The 18,793-nt window shown below is 41.2% G+C and overlaps 2 protein-coding genes across 2 annotated transcripts in view; both read left to right on the forward strand.

Annotated features, from left to right (window-relative positions):
* Window positions 1-13,149, forward strand: she (Src homology 2 domain containing E). Its single transcript, XM_039805303.1, has 7 exons — window positions 1-912; window positions 1,393-1,519; window positions 3,691-3,945; window positions 4,180-4,597; window positions 6,951-7,070; window positions 7,800-7,974; window positions 12,892-13,149. Exons 1-7 carry the CDS (start codon window positions 466-468, stop codon window positions 13,147-13,149), a joined length of 1,800 nt encoding a protein of 599 aa, XP_039661237.1. The 5' UTR covers window positions 1-465.
* Window positions 12,980-18,793, forward strand: part of chrnb2 (cholinergic receptor, nicotinic, beta 2) — a 17,299-nt gene continuing 11,485 nt past the window's right edge. Inside the window, exon 1 of the mRNA XM_039807314.1 lies at window positions 12,980-13,317. Within this exon, the coding sequence (XP_039663248.1) occupies window positions 13,260-13,317 (58 nt within the window). The 5' untranslated portion in view covers window positions 12,980-13,259. The remainder of the gene's footprint in view (window positions 13,318-18,793) is intronic.

The raw sequence follows: 18,793 nt of genomic DNA on the forward strand, positions 1-18,793 counted from the left end.
CAACTTTCCTCTCCATCTCATCACCTCCACAGACTAGACGCATCATCTCACGCTCCGGGAATGGGATCTTTACTGGGTTCAAAGAAAAACTTCGAGTTCTTTCGAATTTACGCTCTACAGAAGCTACTTTTCAAACTGCAGGGATAGTTGTTACTGCAGGTGCAGGGTGACAGAACGAAGAGCCATTGGCCAATGACATCCAAGACGCACGATAAGTTGTCAGGGAGTTTTAGACGCTAGAAATCAGTTGAACACCACGAAGTGAACGGCCTGAATTTCATGACTAGGAGATTCTAGTCAATTCAGACCACGGTTAGCCTACTTCAATCGAGGCGTGCGTAAAATATTTGTGCGTAAAGTTGGAGCTTTTGCGCACGCTTAAAATTTTGTTCTAGTGTGGCAGCTAATGCAAGAACGTAAAAGTCAACTTTTAAATCTGTGAGAAGTGTTTATATAATCACAGCCATGGCAAGATGGTTCAGAGATTTCCCCATCAACCTGAAGACTGGAAATGAAAGGGTCCGCTCGGCCTCTGAATCTGGTCCGCAAACTCGACACAAACCCTCGTTTTCTCGTGACAGTCTGAAAGGAAATCAGCGCAAAGATGGGGGAGTGGGGGGGTTATTGGCAGGGAGAAATAGGAAAAATTCGGCTACAGAACTGGGTCGTAACAACGCTGGTTCTGCTGGAACAGTCTGGGATAGTCTCACAACTGGAAAAGGTCGCAAGAACTCCAAGGTCGAGACTGGGGCATCAGATGAGATCCGCCAGGTCAGGACCTCTAGTTTGGCGCAAGCGTACATCAGCAGGATGATCAAAGTGGACAAACAAGACAAGACCCCCAGACTCAACGGGATAAGTGAACAGAAGCAGCCCGAGAACGAAAAGGGAAGGTCTGACATTAAAACAACGGTGAGTAATTATAGGCTTACAGATTGAATCACAGCTAATGCAAACCCCATGCGACCATTGTTGATCTCCACATATCATCTGCTATTTAAAATCAAACAAAAGCAGAAGGTTACAGCTGCATGCAGATTAAATGTCAATATATTGTCAGTGCAAAACTAATTTCATTGTGGGCTTGAGGTCAGTGTTTCCCTTTGTGTTTTCCCTCCCCACCTCAGTGCATAACCATGTATTCAGTTTCCATCGCTCTCAAAAGAATACAATGCAGTTCCACTACATTGTGTCACATCAAACCGGCAAACATAATGTGCTGACCTCTTTGCACTCTTTCAGCTTGCTCCTCTAATCACTTGTCATACAACACACCACACTATCAGATCCCTCTCCCCCTGCCTGCTCTGTCGTCTCCAGGTAAATGTACCATCTGAATACTTATAGCAGCTCAGCATTGTTTTCTTCTGACATGTCTTTTCCTGTTCACAGCTCATTATCCTAGAGGACTACGCAGATCCTTTTGATGCAGAGAAAACCAAGGAGCAGAGGGAGGCTGAGAGAGCAGGAGTGAATGATGGGTACATGGAGCCATATGATGCCCAGGTCATCATCACAGGTGAGTTTAAACTCAACATCTATCTCAGCAATTACAGTTACATTATGGAAAGGCCAAAGTGGCATCTGGACTGCAGATTTTCTACAGAAAACATAACTACATTTATTTACATCTTACTGTGGCACTCTTTGTATGTCATCTTTAATAAGCTATGTACATTTTATCCAAGCCAAGGGATACTAATAATACTACTACTAATACTAATTTCTCTGCACTCAAAGTCACATTCCTGCTAAAGGGCCATTTTAAAGGGACTTAGGGCCAAACTAGACCCTCAGTCTCTCTGCTGACTTCCCTTCCCACTGGTGGTTGCCGTAGGAACAGTGTTGTGCAGGGATAATGGGTGCAGCTTCCTCTTCCAACTTCCTGTCTCCTGCCTCTGTTTCCTTTGCCCCATTCTCTTGATAGGAAGTTGGCCTCAGTGTGCCCCCAACACACACACACACACACACACACACACACATCGACACACACATACACACAATACTTTATGGTCCCTTACGTGTAAAAAGAATCAAAAGACCCTTGCCCCTCCCCAAAACCTACAGGTCCCACAACCCCCCGTGGTCTCGCCCAATCACTTCCCAGCAGCCAGGAAGTGGCCTGGTCAGCCAGCAAATCAGCAGCTGTGTTGACCTTTTCTTCCTGTAGTTCCATTGTTTGGTCACACAATAGTGCAGACACACAGGCTACCTGTCAGTCGGTAAAGAAATACAACAAGTAAAATTCCCCTAAAATTTAACGATATGTCATGACAAACAGATTTGTGGGTTAATCCAACCCAATGAACACAAATGTAAGCCTAAAAACCTTGTTTGAAACTAGTGAGGATATAATGCATTATGTTTCTGTAATACTGAAATCAAAAAAAAAAACCACTTAGTTTGAGTTGATGGACACACTAAACAGTGTAATAAAGTGATAAAACTGTGCTTTAAGAAATTGTATTTTAATTGTACTTATCTTTTGCAGAAGTGTCTGTAAGTTTCCCATACACATACATTTACATCAAATATCACTCATCTCTGTGGATATGGGACAAAAACATTGTGCAAATGAATACTGGACAGAAAGTGCATGCCTGACTACAGGCTAATTTGGGTGCCAGTTTATTAGGTGCCTAACCAAAGCTAATGCAAATGCTCCATTTGAATTTATACTGTTTTAGAGAGATGTTGATTCATCTTTATGGTCATTTTGAACGCTGTCTGCTGCTGTTGAATTGTTGCATTGTTGTGCTATATTGAGAGGCATCCTTAATATTTTGTCTACCCCACTTATATCAATAAGGGTAGACAAATTACTGGAGACACCTCTCAGTATAACCGAAGGCAGACCAACAGCACCACAAGCTACAGCCTCCTAAATGATCATTAAGTTGAATCACCACGTCTCTTGAACTGTTTCTACAAAAACATAAACCTTATAACGTTCATAAAGGCAGGATATATTGCAGGACGGTTGTATTAGACTGCATTAGTTTTTGCTAGGCATACATAATATACTGGCAGCTGAGTGTATAACTTCAAGGCAAACCTTATCTAAGGTTACACTAGAAGGGGATAACTCACTATTACATTGTTGATCTAACTATTTCAATGCATGTACATTTTTTAACAGAATGAGTATATTGTATTGTGAATGTAGCTGGATATTTTATAAGCAGATTGAAAAGTCATTTTGCCATATTATGTATTTGAATTTATTTGATGTTGGTTGATGTGTAGTAATTTAAACAGAAGGTGAGACTCCAAAACTGCGAGCAGAAAGCAGCTCATCTACTAAAACAGTGACACAACGTTTTGCCAATGACTGCTTTGTCTATGATCTGTGTGAGAATACACATACATAATCTTGTCCAAGTGCTGAGTCAAATAAACAACCATAAAGAAAATTGAATTATACCTCCCTAAGAACCCTGTCCCCTGCTCCGTTTAAAAGTTCTTCTTTATGATGTTTTGAGGCCAAATCGGCTCTTTGTCAGGTATATGGTTATTAAAAAAGAAGTATCATAACAGAGGAGCCAATTTGGGATCTAAACATTTCTAAAAGAAAAAAAGAATACATTTTAAAAAGAGCAGATGACAGATGCTTTGTCTATTATGGCATACAGTAAGAGAAAATCCTTCATCTTAAAACCATTAACAAATTGCATGACCATTGTGCTGCAGAGGTCCGTAGACGGGGCTCCAAAGACCTCCTGAAAGTGTGTGTTCTGCTGGACCGAGGCAAGAGAGAGGGGAAGGGAGAAGAGGGAAAACCCACTCCCCCAAACATCTATGACATACCGTATGAGGGCGGGCTGGAAGGCGACAGTGGGGGGGTGTGGATCCCTGTCACACGGCCAGAGTCTGACGTCCGTCCCGCTGGAGAGTACGAACTGCCCTGGGAGTGGAGAAAGGAGGACATTGTTAGAGCACTGTCAGGTAGAGAAAAAGAGAGAGGGATGATGGGAAGGGTGGGGGTGTAGGGTGTGGAGGAAGGATGCCATGAGTTTTATTTGTACAGTAATGCCACAACAATTTTGTGTTTGCTTTAGAGAGGAAACAAAACAATCATGCTGAATCAATTTCCAGAGATGTGTTTACTTTGGTAGCTCTGGCAGTCTTTAATAGATCTTTATTATGAAAGGTTGATATTGTCTCTCCTGCTTCCTTTAGCTCAGTTTGAGGCAGTGGATTGTTCTCCCATGAAAGAGAACAGTTCAACCTCTGCCCGCCAGCAGCAGCAGCAGCAGCAGCAGCAGCAGCAGCAGCAGCAGCAGCAGCAGCAGCAGCAGCAGCAGCAGCAACAGCAGCAGCAGCAGCAACAGCAGCAGCACACCCTGAGGCAGAAGAACTGGAACCATAAAATACTTGTACCATCTTCTCCGTCCTCCTCCTCGTCTCCCTCCTTTCCCTCCTCTCCTATTCTCAAACTCTCCCCTCTCACGCCCCCATCTCCCTCTTTCCCCACCCTCAAACTCTCACCCTCTTCTAGTCCGAACAAACTTTCCCCTCCGTCTCCTACCTCCCCCAGTGCCCCACTGGAGGTGGAGGCAGCCAAAGTGGACCCCAGCCCGCCCCTGGAGAAGCAGAGGTAAGGAGGGAGAAGGCATACTTATCCATAGTAAGGAGGAGGGAATCGTTGCATAAGATATTTCTAAATGTTAGGCAGGGAAAATAAGAAATCATTTACACACGCATGTAGCGCATAAACTTTTTTGGACTGAACAAGGGAACATTTCGACTCTATCCAGTCATCATCAGGCTTGTGCAACATGACAAACGAAAGTATGCACATCATTTATTACATCATGCTGACATCTTGTTCAATAAGCCACTCAAAATACATGTCAAGAAGAAAACAGTTGGAAAAACAGTTGTAGCAATCACAAATAATGACATAGCAAATATTTGAATATATTAAAAATATGGCATCAGTGTACATGTTCAAAAGACCCCACTGACTAAAACTACATTTTATATTTTATAAGCATAAAAAGAGGATAAGTACATTTAAACCATATGAGGAGAGCCAATGTGACTATGTATACAGTTTGTGCTCTGGCTTACTGAAAAATACCCATAGATCTAAAGAGTCTAAATCTGTTTATATTTAAGCATTCTTTTCTTTTTTCCCTTTGGCCTTTACCTTACCATCTGTGTTTGTGAGAAATTCTGGAAGAACAGCACCCTCCTCAGATTTAACTGAGAGTTCTCTAAGTAAAAGTTTTAAAGCAATCACTGTCACAATGCCAAACAGCAGAGGCTGCCAGTCCTCAATATAAATATTTTACACTTGGCACTTGAGGAATCTTTAAGTGAAATTTGGTATTTATCATTGAGAGGATAAGCCAGCAGCAGCAGTAGCACTTGAGCACACCCTCATGTTAAAGGAAAACTTCACTTTATGAGGTTTTTTAACATTAATATGCGTTCCCCCAGCCTGCCTATGGTCCCGCAGTGGCTAGAAATGGCGATAGGTGTAAACCAAGCCCTGGGTATCCTGCTCTGCCTTTGAGAAAATGAAAGCTCAGATGGGCTGATCTGGAATCTGCTCCTTATGAGGTCATAAAGAGCAAGGTTACCTCCCCTTTCTCTGCTTTGCCCGCCCAGAGAATTTGGCCCACCCATGAGAGAGAGAGAGAGAGAGAGAGAGAGAGAGACATCATGGCTTTCAAATGAGCAAAGTGGCCGTCAACACCTTCCATTACACACAGATATCTGTGAAAAATAAAGTCAGTTGTGCAAAATAAGTAAACAAAAGCCACAATGTATAAATATGAATATAACAATATAAAAAACACAACAAAAAATACACTGCACACAGATATTTGTGAAAAATTGTCAGTAGTCAAGTAACAAAGTCAGTTGTGCAAAATAAGTAAACAAAAGCCACAATGTATAAATATGAATATAACCGTTCTGACTCTCCGCTCTCCGCCTCCAGCAGAGCAGGGAGGGGAGGGGGAGGGGAGGGGGAGGGGAGGGGAGGAGGCAGAGAGAGAGAGAGAGAGAGAGAGAGAGAGAGAGAGAGAGAGAGAGGCACTGTTTGCACAATGCGCACAGACTTGGAGAGATGCTGTGCTTGCATGAACTCGGAGAGAAACTGCAACAAAAGTATCGATCTCATCACGACAGTATCGATCCGATACCAATACTCATCTTGGTATCGATACTATCGATATTTAGATCGATACGCCCAGCCCTAGCACATACTAAGGAAAGCTCATTGTGGGACTGGTTCTAGTGGCTGTAATTCTGCACCAAGGCTGAATTTCAGGAAAGAGACTTCAGATACAATATTAGGGGACCACTAAGGTCTATATAAAAGCATCCAAAGAGCCTCATGTCATGGGACCTTTAATGTGCTGAACATAATTGCTGGAGGGAGGTGCACCCTCAAGGTGAGACTTCAATAGACGAGAGACTCATTTTCAACTATAAGAAGCATGGCCTTTTTTTCAGATGGAACATGTGGGGAACATGCTCAGAGCATGTTCGGATTTGTTCCTCTCATGTTGTGGCTGAATGTCAGTGTGTTTTGCCTCCAAGCATCAAAGCCACATACAGTTGTTTATATATGGCTCTAGCCTGTAGCCACTGTTAGCACCACCTTGTGTCCTAATAGGCCTCTCTCGACACTGCACAGCCACAAACGTTTGTCCATTTTATTAATCTTTTTGCCCTCTCAAGTTCACCTTTGGCAATCTTTAACTCATTCAGACCACCATATATGTCAGTCTGATTTATGGAGACTGTAAATCTCTGTTGGTGTCTGTGTGTTTTGTTCCTCCTGTCAGTCTCTTTCTCTTTTTTTCTCTCTCTCACCATCATCACCTATCATTATCTTGACATCTGACTTATCTCCATATGTCGCTGCGCTATATGTCAGTGATCTGCTGTCTCTATCCCTCTGTGTCTCCCCCTCCTTCCCTTGCCCATCCAAGCTGGTACCATGGCAGTGTGAGTCGGCAACAGGCTGAGGCTCAGCTGCAGCGCTGCAGGGAAGCCAGCTTCCTGGTGAGAGACAGCGAATCAGGAACCAGCAAGTACTCCATTGCTCTGAAGTGAGTTGAAGATGTGTGTAGTCTTTGTTGAACACGGTACAGGCATGCTATATTATGCAGCATCTACATATTTATTCATAGCATTCTTTTTTATCCACTTTTGCTTCATCACAATCTTAATTTTTCTTCGTCTGAGTTACGACAGTGACAGTGGCACATTGTCCTTGAAAAAGAAATGTTTTTCGGATTTTAATATTTTACTTAATAATGCCACACATGTCTTTCAGCCCTGTTTAAAAATGGGCATGCATGGCACATTTATCTTGTGCTATAAAGTGTATTTAAAACTGTACAAAATATATTTAGGTCTTGGTGCCCACTGACTTTGCCTTCAACAGTGATTGACCCTGAGTTTGGCAGTAACTGGCATTACAGTGGCAATCTCTAAGACGTTAATGCATGAATGTGTGTCATTTGTACTGTAGAGCTGACACTAGCAATAAGCGTGCCAGGAACAGGTTCTCTGGTCTAGGATAAAGGCTGAAATCCTGTGGTGCAATTATGTGTGTATGTGTGCGTGTGTGCATGCGCCTGAGTGCACATTTGTTGTACACTGCTCATTCATTTGAGAGTCCACATAATTAACCCCATTTACACATCCGCTGAGCTTGGAAAATGCACAGCCTCATTTTGGAAGAGACAGATAAGAGAGCAAATTTCTTTTTTGCTACGGCATTGTTCAGCATCTTATAACTCTTAACGGTAACTGTTTGTGTCTTGTTCCCTTAGGACCAGTCAGAGTTGTGTGCACATCATTGTGGCCCAGACAAAGAATGTTAAGGGTTTGGGCTTCACACTGGATCAGAGTAGTTGCGTCTTCTCCAGCATCCCTGAGCTGGTCCATCACTACTGCACACACAGACTGCCTTTCACTGGAGCAGAGCACATACCCTGCAGCATCCCTGCCCCACCCCCCCCCCAAAAAAAAAAAAAAAAAAAAAAAAAAAAAAAAAAAAAAAAACACCAAAAAAAAAAAAACAAAAAAAAAAAAAAAACAAAAAAAAAAAAAAAACAAACACACACACACACACACACACACACACAAAAAAATTCCCCCTTTCCACACACCAAAACAAAAAATAAATACATTTTCCTTCTTTTTTTCCCCCCCCCCCCCCCCCACACCAAAAAAAAAAAAAAAAAAAAAAAAAAAAAAATGATCACATTGTTCAAAAAATATAGTGGTAATTGTTTCCAATCTAAAAAAAACACTGAATGTATTTATAATACTTCCACAGCCTAGTGCATTTGCCTCAATGTCTTGTCCATTGGCCCTGCAGACCATATCATGCAAACCTAATTGATTTTTATAATACTGGAAGCAATGCACAGGAATACCCTGCACTTATAACTTGTAAGCAATCGGATATTTGAAGTTAGTGGAGAGGTTTGTAATCTCCCCTTATGCAGATGTGCTGCCATCATAAATATCATGTCATGCCATCCAGTTAGGCTTGGTCTGTGAGGTCAATACACCTGATTGGAGTATATTCATTCATCCATCTGACATGTCAATCAGCCTATTGATCTGTCCTGAAAATCAAGCTCATTTGCCGACCACTCTGTCTGTCAAGAGAAAGAGCTTTATTGATGATTCGATTAGAACTAGTGTAGTGGGAGGGGGTCTTATAACATTACAGTACCCAGTCAGCAAAATTGTTTGACTGTGTGTAAGTGTGCACAATAAATATGTCCATGCACGTGCCTTCACTGTAATCTAAATGAGATTGTGATTTCAAAGCTATCCTACTTTATTGTGAATGAAACTGAAAAATGTACCCTAAAATGTATAATGGCATAAATGATGTGTATGTAAGTGATTGTTGTTTCATTGTCTGATTTTTTTTTACATCAACCGCACAATAATGTGGGCTGTATATTATTATTATTCAGTAAATAAAATAAAATTCACATTAACTGCAGACAAACAGTGTTATTAATAGACATGCCTCCAGCAAAGTCAAAGCAGGGTTCAAGGGGGAAAAAGCACTGAAACGGAGATGAGATGCTAACCAGAGTGAATCTGTGTGCTTTTCTCTTGTGGCTGTAAAACCATTGACCTGAGTGTGAAATCAATTACAGTTACACTCATGCAACCTCATGCATGCACACATCCTCACCTACTTGTAACCAAAAAACATGCACACACACATAACATACAAAACAAATACATAAATAGTGTACACACAAATGGTGTTCACTCACACAACCCAAAAGGTGGTGTATTTAAATCCTTGCCGACACACACATGAAGCTTCTCACAAAACACAGTGAAGCCTTATCCTCACAATAATGCATGGGAGCGCGTGTTTGCGGTAAGATATGTCTAACCAGTAAACACCAGTGTATTGGTCTGCATGAGTGTGTGTGTGTGTGTGTGTGTGTGTGTGTGTGTGTGTGTGTGTGTACAAGTGTGTGCAAGTGTGAATGTGCCCATGTGTGCATTAATGTGTGTGCATGCATTCCTGTTGTGTGTGTGTGTGTGTGTTTGTGTGTGTGTGTGTGTGTGTGTGTGTGTGTGTGTGTGTGTGTGTGTGTGTGTGTGTGTGTGTGTGTGTGTGTGTGTGTGTGTGCGTGTGTGCGTGAGAGCGATAGAGAGAGAAGGACTCCGAATTTTTCTGTTCAGGGATTACCAGGTTGCCATGGTGATTAGTTAGAGTAAGGTAGGGCCTTCTCTACAGGGAGAGAGGAGAGGGAGGAGAGTGGAAGAGAAAGAGGGAGGAGAGACAGGCTGCAATATAAAAAGAGCTATGAATAACCGCGGCCATAGTGCCATAGTAGCAATGTAGCTCCCCCACAGAATAACCTGCTTAGTTTGTGAATGGAGAGCAACATGTACTGAAATGAATAGGTCAAAAGTAACACACTCCTCTCACTGTCAGCTCACAAAACTGATTTTGTAGTACTTTATTGATCATAAGACACATCCTCAAAGGGTCACAGGATCAACTCCAGAACAAATATTGAACCCAGGCTTTCCAGTTGAGGAGCCATCTCTTATAATAGCTGCCATCTTGCTATACCCAGTGTGTCACAAATGGCAATGTTACACAACAGCAGCCACTGCTAACTTTCACCCTTCCTTCCATCCGTGTGATCTGTTTTGGTTAGTCCCCCATGTTCTTAATTAAATCACAAAGTAGGTCAAAACAAACAACAAGGCCCGGGGTGCCGGACACATGATTTTTGCAGAGCTTGTCAGTCTGTTTATGGGAATGTTGCGTTCGGTAAACATCTAGCCTACAATCTTAAATGCTTCTTTAAGTTTTCTTGGCCTTACATATCATCACCACTCAGTGAAAACCATCTATCTCTTACTTAAGTGATTTTTTATTTTTTAGATAAATTTAAGGATTATGTGTTCCTTTATTGGATGATAAAATGCCTCTTACTTCTTAAGCTAAATAAACCATTTAACCCACTGGAGTATCTGAAAACTGCATCGTCACATAGAGCCTTTTTTCATAGCTCACAAAAAATGGACAATTTGAAGATACATAGTATTAGTGGTGAAAGAAGTATTCAGATCCTTTACTTAATAGTTGAAATACCAAAATATAAAAATACAAATGAAAGGGCTGCCTTCAAAATGTTACATAAGAATAATTACAGAAGTATTATCAGCAAAATGTACTTACAGAACAGTATCTAAAGTTAAAGTACTCATTTTGCAGCAAAATGACATTGTTATCTGTGTGCTTTGTTATGCACTTTGATATTGCATCTAGTTGAGGTTAAGCTCATTTTAATTAGGCCTACTTTTTATACCATTGGATTGCTCAATCTATAGCAGTAAATCAAGATGATCATGCAGAAAATGAACTACAATTTTCTAGTTTAAATGTAGTTGAGTAAAATGTACAATATTTGCCTTTGAAATGTCTTAAAGAAGTATAAAGTGACATGCAGTACATGTACCTTACAATTGTACTTAAGTACTATGCTCGTGGAAATGTAATTTAATGTGAAAGTAATGATTTCTTAAACTTGTCTTCATGTTACACTATGAATCAGTCTGTGACTCATAGATCAGATTTCTACATTGTTAATCAAAGTGTTGCCTAGATATGACAGAACTGCAGGAAGTAATTTCAGCACCAGAAGACATAATGACAGAAAGAGAGGAAGGGACAGAGGAAAGAGGAGAGAGATGGGGAGAGCGTGAGGGGGTGTTAGGGGAAGACAAGCACTCGTGGGGGTCCCAGCTTTTAAATTATTTAGAGAGACTCACAGCACTCAGTGCAGAGGAGGAGCACTGTCAGGTCAGCTCATTCACTGCAGAGAACTGCACAGAGAGAGGCAGAGTGTATAAAGATAGCATGAAAAGAGGAAGACATTACTGTGGAAGAGTTTGCCTGCATGTGTGCATGCATATTTACATTTGTGTGCATATACAGTGTGTGTGTGTGTGTGTGTGTGTGTGTGTGTGTGTGTGTGTGTGTGTGTGTGTGTGTGTGTGTGTGTGTGTGTGTGTGGTTGTGTGTGTGTGTGTGTGTGTGTGTGTGTGTGTGTGTGTGTGTGTGTGCGTGTGTGTGTGTGTGTGTGTGTGTGTGTGTGTGTGTGTGTGTCAGTGTGCCAGCCACATGTTTGTTCTTTGTGTGTGATGAAAATAGACAAACTGAAGGAGAAACAGGTCGTTTCCTCCTGGAGCTTTCTGGTTTCTCTTAGTCACCACGGCAACCGCCTCCTCCCTCCATCCTGCACTCCTATTTACTTAGTTTACTCTTCCCCCATCCATCCCTCCCTGCCTCCCACGCTCTTTTGATACCCCTCTCAATTTGCTGCATTCCCTCCTCCCCTCATTCAAATCAGTTGTTATATTTTTGTTATCATCAGGCATCCAACTCTCATCCTGACCATATAGAAAGCATGTTGCAATATCCAGAACGGAGTTGCAAGCTTCTCTATGTTCAACACAATTTATTTCTACCTGGCAAACCTTCCTCCTTGACTCCTTCCCCCTACCTGCCCAGTCTTTCTTCCCTCCCTATCAGCCTTTCTGAATCCCGCATGTTTGACTTTGTGAATGGGGATTAGAGGTCACTTTGGTGGCCTAGAGGGGAAGAAACAAAGAAGGACATTTAATAAAAGATAAGTGACAGGAAGGGAAAAGAAAGAAGAAGAGGTCACGTAGGAGAAGGCAAGACCTACCCCTCAAGCTTCTAGAGGATGAAGATTATTCACAGAATAATGACTAAATTAGGCTCAGGCAATCCTGGAAAAAAAAGGTGGTGTGAGGTTACTTTAACGGGCACAGATGTGAGGTGTGTCAGAAACAAGAGCACAGAGCCTCGCACCCAGGATCCAAAATTAACTTTTTTGTCCACCAGCCAAATGGCTAGTAAAAGGATTACCATTGTTTTTTTGTGGGTGATTGAAGCAAATCTTCCAGCCAGTTGCATATTTTACCAGCATTTGGCTAGTAGATGGTACTAATTTTGGACCAGTCACACCTCAACACAGATCTATATTTACAGTTCTACATGTCCATACCTTGATTGTGTTACACTAAATGATTTTATTTTCTAATTCATTTTCTCAGTAAACTATTTAGCATGTGGAGAAAAAGGCCTTGATGCAGATGATGCATCATATATTTCCTTATGGCTGCTTGATAGACAAATAAATACATTTAAAGTTAGAAGATACACAACACCATTGCTGCCTAAATATTTGGCCTGAGGTTAATAAGCAGATAGAGTTGAGATATGCCATTTCGTTTGATAAGGTCACTATTGAGCACCACAGACACTGTAAGAGCACTGAATATTATATGGAGATGATGTGTGACTTTGTGTGGGGAAGACACTGGCATCGCTAGCTGATCTGTGGAGCCTCTGAGGTATGCCACATCCGCCCCTCCCGCCTCCTCCCCCTGCTCCTCTGCGCGCCCCCCGCCCCGCCCCCGCCTCTCCAGCGCGTCGCATCGCTGAGCGGTGTTCAGCACGGACAGCCAGCACCGCACGACCCAGCGCACAGCTTACCTGGCCCCGCCGAGGTATTTCTATTCTCCCCTTTTCGGGCGAAAAAGTGCGGACCGACGAAGAGACCTGAACTCACCATGCCAGGTAGAGAGTGAAAGGAGCTTTGGATCGTGAGGAGCAGTGGAGTAATACTGCGTGTGTGCTTGGGGTGGCCTCTCCATCGCGGTGAACACCTTTCGGGCTCGGAGCGCGCTCGGACGCACGTATGATGATGGACGGCTGGCCGCCGCTGCTGCTGCTGGCTCTCCTCGCCATTGCGGGAGGTGAGTAACGTGTCTAATGGCTCCATCGATACGCTTTTGTGTGCATCGTCACCTTTGTAGGGCCAAAACCATCACGCGTTCGTGAATTCATAGGATCTGAATAGGTTTCTTCAAAGTAATGTGGGAGTGAGTGTGGAAACAAAAGGAGTGGTTAGATGCTGAAGAGAGTCAGACGTTGAGAAAATGACTCTTTCATTGCTGTGTCACCATTTTTCTCATAACAGCAGCGAGCGCGACGGAATGATGTAGTGGAGAAATATAGCCCTCTCCATATATCACATGCGCACACATAGTGTAGAAACACTAGCAAATACAATATAGCTAACATAATTATCCGTTTTAAAACCTAAACGATTTTTTTTAAATTTAGGGTATGTTTTAAACTCAATATAGTGCGTTTAGAGGCCTTACTTTATACTGTAAAGTAACACTATGTGTTTAGTATTGTTAGTATTGCTATCACAATAATTGTATGGACTTATTAGTGAGCCTATTTATTTGGAAGAATGACACATTTTGCAGACATTTTAAGGCATTTAAATGTTGCCCACACGTTGTTTTTGCTGCTAGTAGGCTGTGCATTAATTAGTTGCATGAAGTGCACACAGCAGACGTCGCCTATTTGTGAATGAGCAGGCAAACTACAAAACATTAACCTCAAAAAAACTCTGGGCCATTGTGGCATCGGTTATGCTTTCCTCTCTAAATATACATGAGGGGGAGGGGGGAAATTATGTTATCACCCACTTACTCCCCTCCCTTCTCTCTCTCCCATTAACACTGAGGTCTTGCATTGAGTGGGCAGGTTAATGAGAGACACGTTGAGAAACTTCTGCATCCTCTCATCAAAGGACAAATGATGTGTCATTCAGCAGCACAAGAACAGTATAACATCCTACACAGATAAATAGTCTTTTTGTCTTCATGTAGGACACGCATAGGCTAAGCTATGTCTTATTTACGATGCGGCAGTGCAGTAGCAAATTAAGTATGTGTTAAATGGAAAGCCATTAAGATGTTTGGACATATTTTACCTCCGTAAATAGGCAATTTGGTGTTAATTTCTGCTCAGGGAGGGATTGCTCGAATAAGAGCGGAAAACACATCAACTGATTGGTTGAATTACGGCTGCCACTGTAATGTTTGTAATACTTTGGTTTTCATCATAATAACAACGTTTGAATTATATTGCACTCTTCAAAAACACACTGATAAAGTGTTTTACATATATAAGAATACTGAGATAGATATACATACAAATATAAGTAATACAATTTCAACCATCTTCAGGTTACGTGCAAGGAAATGCACTAACATGGGCACCTACACACAGAAAACTTAAATCATATTTTAACAGTAGGGTTAGTTAATGTTTTATTTTGTTGGTGATACAAAGTACAAAAATACCAAGTGTTTTACAAATACAAAAGCAGATACAATTGAGATAATAAATACTCACAAGAGCATATAACATTCATAAAAAATATAAAGTGTACAGGAGTAAAATTAGGTCTCTTTGCAGTACTACACAAATTAAACAAAATAGAATAATTTAACATATAAAAACTCAATGAAAACTACAAATATAACTAACTAAGAACCAACTAATAGAATATAAAATGTAACAAGAATATATCCTGTTTATGAAGCCGCTCTAAACTTGCTGCACAATATTTGGTTCCCCGAGCACTCCGTTTTGTTGATCATTCCCTGAGTTTAAACAAGAGATTTGTGCACTAGAAAAATGCTACCAACATGAACTATTACTTAAGGAGCTTCAAAAACAGTGGAGTACTAATGACTCATCTCCCCTTAAGGGAGAAAATCTGATTAGCATCATCCTCAGAGAGTATAAACTCAATCCACATGCAATCACACGTTTAAAGAAACAAGCACATGGTTGTGCGCACACCTGGATATAAACACATTTTAGAGATTCCCTAAAAAGAACTTAAAAAACACATAATTGTAAAACACGCACTTATAATTGACAACATTTTCTCCGACTCTGACTTAGTTATTGGTATGCATTGGTTTTGTTTATATTGGTGTGGAATTAGAGGGAGAAAAATCGTAACTGTACATCTCCAGACATACAACAATACTTTCTTAAATAAGACTTTAACATGCACAGACGAGCACAAACGGAGTCTCACATTCAGTGGCTGTGCTTGGGCGCTCAAGGACATTTCCCCACCTGTCTCAGATGCTGCCGCGATGTGGCCATCCTGTTGTGTGAGGAGGATGTCTCCTGTCATTTCCCCTGCAGGCCATGCATAATAAACAGGTCTGTGGTGCTGAGTTGACCTGATGCGTGGGTTACTGGATACGTAGCACGGAGTACGTCAGTCTCATCACCCAAGGACGTCTAGTGTGCTTGGATTTGTTTTACACCAACACTTTTATCAGCGGCATCTTATAAAACATGTGTTTGACGCACAGCCAAGTCATCCTCTTTGCATGCTTGACTGGGTGAGTGTATGCATGCGCCATAATCTTTGTCCTCTGCTTTATGAATGCACTTAGTGAATATCAACTAACCATTTTTCTTGGCAGCGCTACAGTCTAGAAAGTTCTGCTCATTCAGTTTTGCCTGTCATCACTTTTCTGCTGCACTGTTCCAGCCCACTGATCTCTGCAGCATCTCAACCTGCACATTACAAGCACCCTCCTATTGTCTCTCTCTCTCTCTCTCTCTCTCTCTCTTTCACTTTCTGTCTTCATCTTGCTCTCTCATTTCCTCTGTCTTTATCTTTTTGGACTGAGTCCCAACACACAGCAGCAACAGGATCTGATCAGTGGATAGGGGCTCCATCTGTGATAAGAAATGCACAACAGTCACACAACACAGGCCTTTATTTGTATTGTGAGAATGTGTGTGATCCTGTGTGTAAAACCGTGTGCTCTCATGTGGGATTTGTGCAAGATGGTGTGTTTGTGCAAGATATTGTGTGTGTGTGTGTGTGTGTGTGCGCGCGCACGTATGTGCATGCGTGTGTGTGTATGTGTGTATGTGTGTGTGTGTGTGTGTGTGTGTGTGTGTGTGTGTGTGTGTGTGTGTGTGTGTGTGTGTGTGAATGTAGTAGCAGCACACAGCAGTATGTGGCCCTGGAGATTAGGGGGAAGAAGAGGAAGAGAACAGAGGTTTAATAGAACTTTAAGTAGTGGAGAAGAAGTGGCAGATAAGACATTTGGAAAGTTGAGAGTTTTAATCGTTTTAATGCAAGTGTGTTTAAAAAAAAAAGTTTGATTTACATTGAGGCAAGGTTGTGCTTATGTTGCTCAGATGCAGGTGTGTAGAAGTGTATTCAAGATAACACAAACCCTCCTCTAGTGATAAGATGTATAATAACATAGCATGCAATCCCTGAAATATGCACCACAATAGTTGGAAAGCCATACCGTCTTTCATCAAACAGCTGAGCTCCTTGGGCTGTAAATAGTACAAACCATACTGCATATCCCCACTGTGAGGATTTCATACTTCTGTGCTTTTCAACTGTAGATTCTTTAGTAGTGTAAAACCACTTAATCACTTTCCACAATGTTTGACTATACCTTTGATATTCTACAATATAAAAAAAGAAATGTGACTGGTATATAACATTAAATAGAAATCATCATTGGAAATTTTGAGATGTTGACTAGAATCCGAAAAAGAGCTTTGTAGGTTCAAGCTATAGGTAGATGTGTTTCTATATTTGGATCAATGCTTGGCCCCACTGTATGTATTTGTAATAACGGACCTGACAAAAGTCTCTGTGGAGTTTTGAGAGGCCAATTTTATAACAATAAACTTTGATGATACATTATTGCTAAAACATTCACACAACAAAGATATCTAAGATATGAAATGAAGCAGTTTCTGCAGCGATCCACAGACTGCTGTCTCTTTAACTGACCATTTTTCTCTGCACAAGGCTTAATATCTATCAGGATTGTAACTAATGATTGTTTTCATTAGTGATTAATCAGCCGATTACTCTCTCAATTAATCAATCAATTGGTTGATTTATATAAAATGTCATAAGAATGCTTTATCACAATTTCCCAGACCACATGGTCTTTTTTTGTGGTCCAAAACCCAAAGTTATTCAATTTACAATGATGTAAAAAAAAAGACAGAAGCAGCACATTTAAAAAGCTGGAACCAGTGAATGTTGTAGATTTTTGCTTGAACCATGTACCATTGTACCATCAGGCTTTTAGCCTAAGGTCTGTGCTGGAGGAATCTGCAAATGCTTCTTTTAACTCACATCTTGCAACACACTCTTAAACTCTTTTTTTATATGTCGATGTATAGAACTTGTCAAGTTCTAAGCTTGTGTCTGTTGTGTATCTATCACTAACATATCCTATTCATTTGTGTGCATCTTTTTATCCATCTATGTAACACAACACTATGTAACACAACCTACAATCTGATTTTATACAAGGGCTTTGTGATTGAGTTAGTATAAGTATTATTAGTATTATGGTATTGTTCATGAGAACAGAATTAAGTACAGAAGTGTAGTAATTGCATACAGAAAGTTTGACCATTCATCCTTATTAGTAATGGAAAATGCACAAGCTCAACTGGCCACACTCTTCTTGACTGTGGAGATTGTCGAATTCAGGAACCATAAAGCTTTTTCTGCCCTCAGTTAGTCCACAGTGGGATGGCTTTGTTTTTGGAGTGCTGTGATATTGCGGCTGGATGGAGGATCAATATTAATATCTCATTCATGAGCACTACGGTGCCAATTGGGTGTTGCCAGTAGATCAATGGATCTCTCCCTTATTGATTTAAGAATATTTCAGCATGCAGCCAAAAATCTACTTTGGCAGAGCGCAGAGCAGAAAGCGACCCTACTTTCCCTCCAACCTTTTCTCATTTGAGAGAGCTTATAAATAGAGATCATCGCTGTAATAGTCTAAGCGGGATAATTCAATTTAGCTTTCGCTTTGCCCTCATTTTCTCCACATTTGTCTTTACAGAATGTGTGAACAAAGGCCCCTATGTAGCTTTATAAACTGCAACATGTGCTGTTAAATGTAACGATTTTCCAAGAATCATGAGTAAGACACACTGTGAGGTTGATCAGCACACTAAGATCAATGGCTGTTGAAAAGAAGGAAAAAGAAACAGACGTAGTAATGAAGCAATCGAACACTAAACATGGCTACCATCTCGTCTGTTCCTGTGCTGTCACACGTGTGTGTGTGTGTGTGTGTGTGTGTGTGTGTTTGTATGTATGTGTGTGTTTGCATGCATGTACATGGTGGTGTGTAAGTTCCCTTGCTCCAGGGTCTAATGGGTGAGCCCTGCTGAAATATTCATAGTGTCACATTAAGTTTGCAATATTTGCAAAGGAAAACAACCAGAATACAACCTGAGCTACCTGCAACATTACAACCACTCAGCTTGGCCTTTAGCATGACAGCGTGTCGTATGAAGAGAGCGTTCAGTCTTTGTTTCGAAGCATTGGGTGCT

Source organism: Perca fluviatilis, chromosome 7, assembly GCF_010015445.1.
Source record: "Perca fluviatilis chromosome 7, GENO_Pfluv_1.0, whole genome shotgun sequence".
Lineage (NCBI taxonomy): Eukaryota > Metazoa > Chordata > Actinopteri > Perciformes > Percidae > Perca > Perca fluviatilis.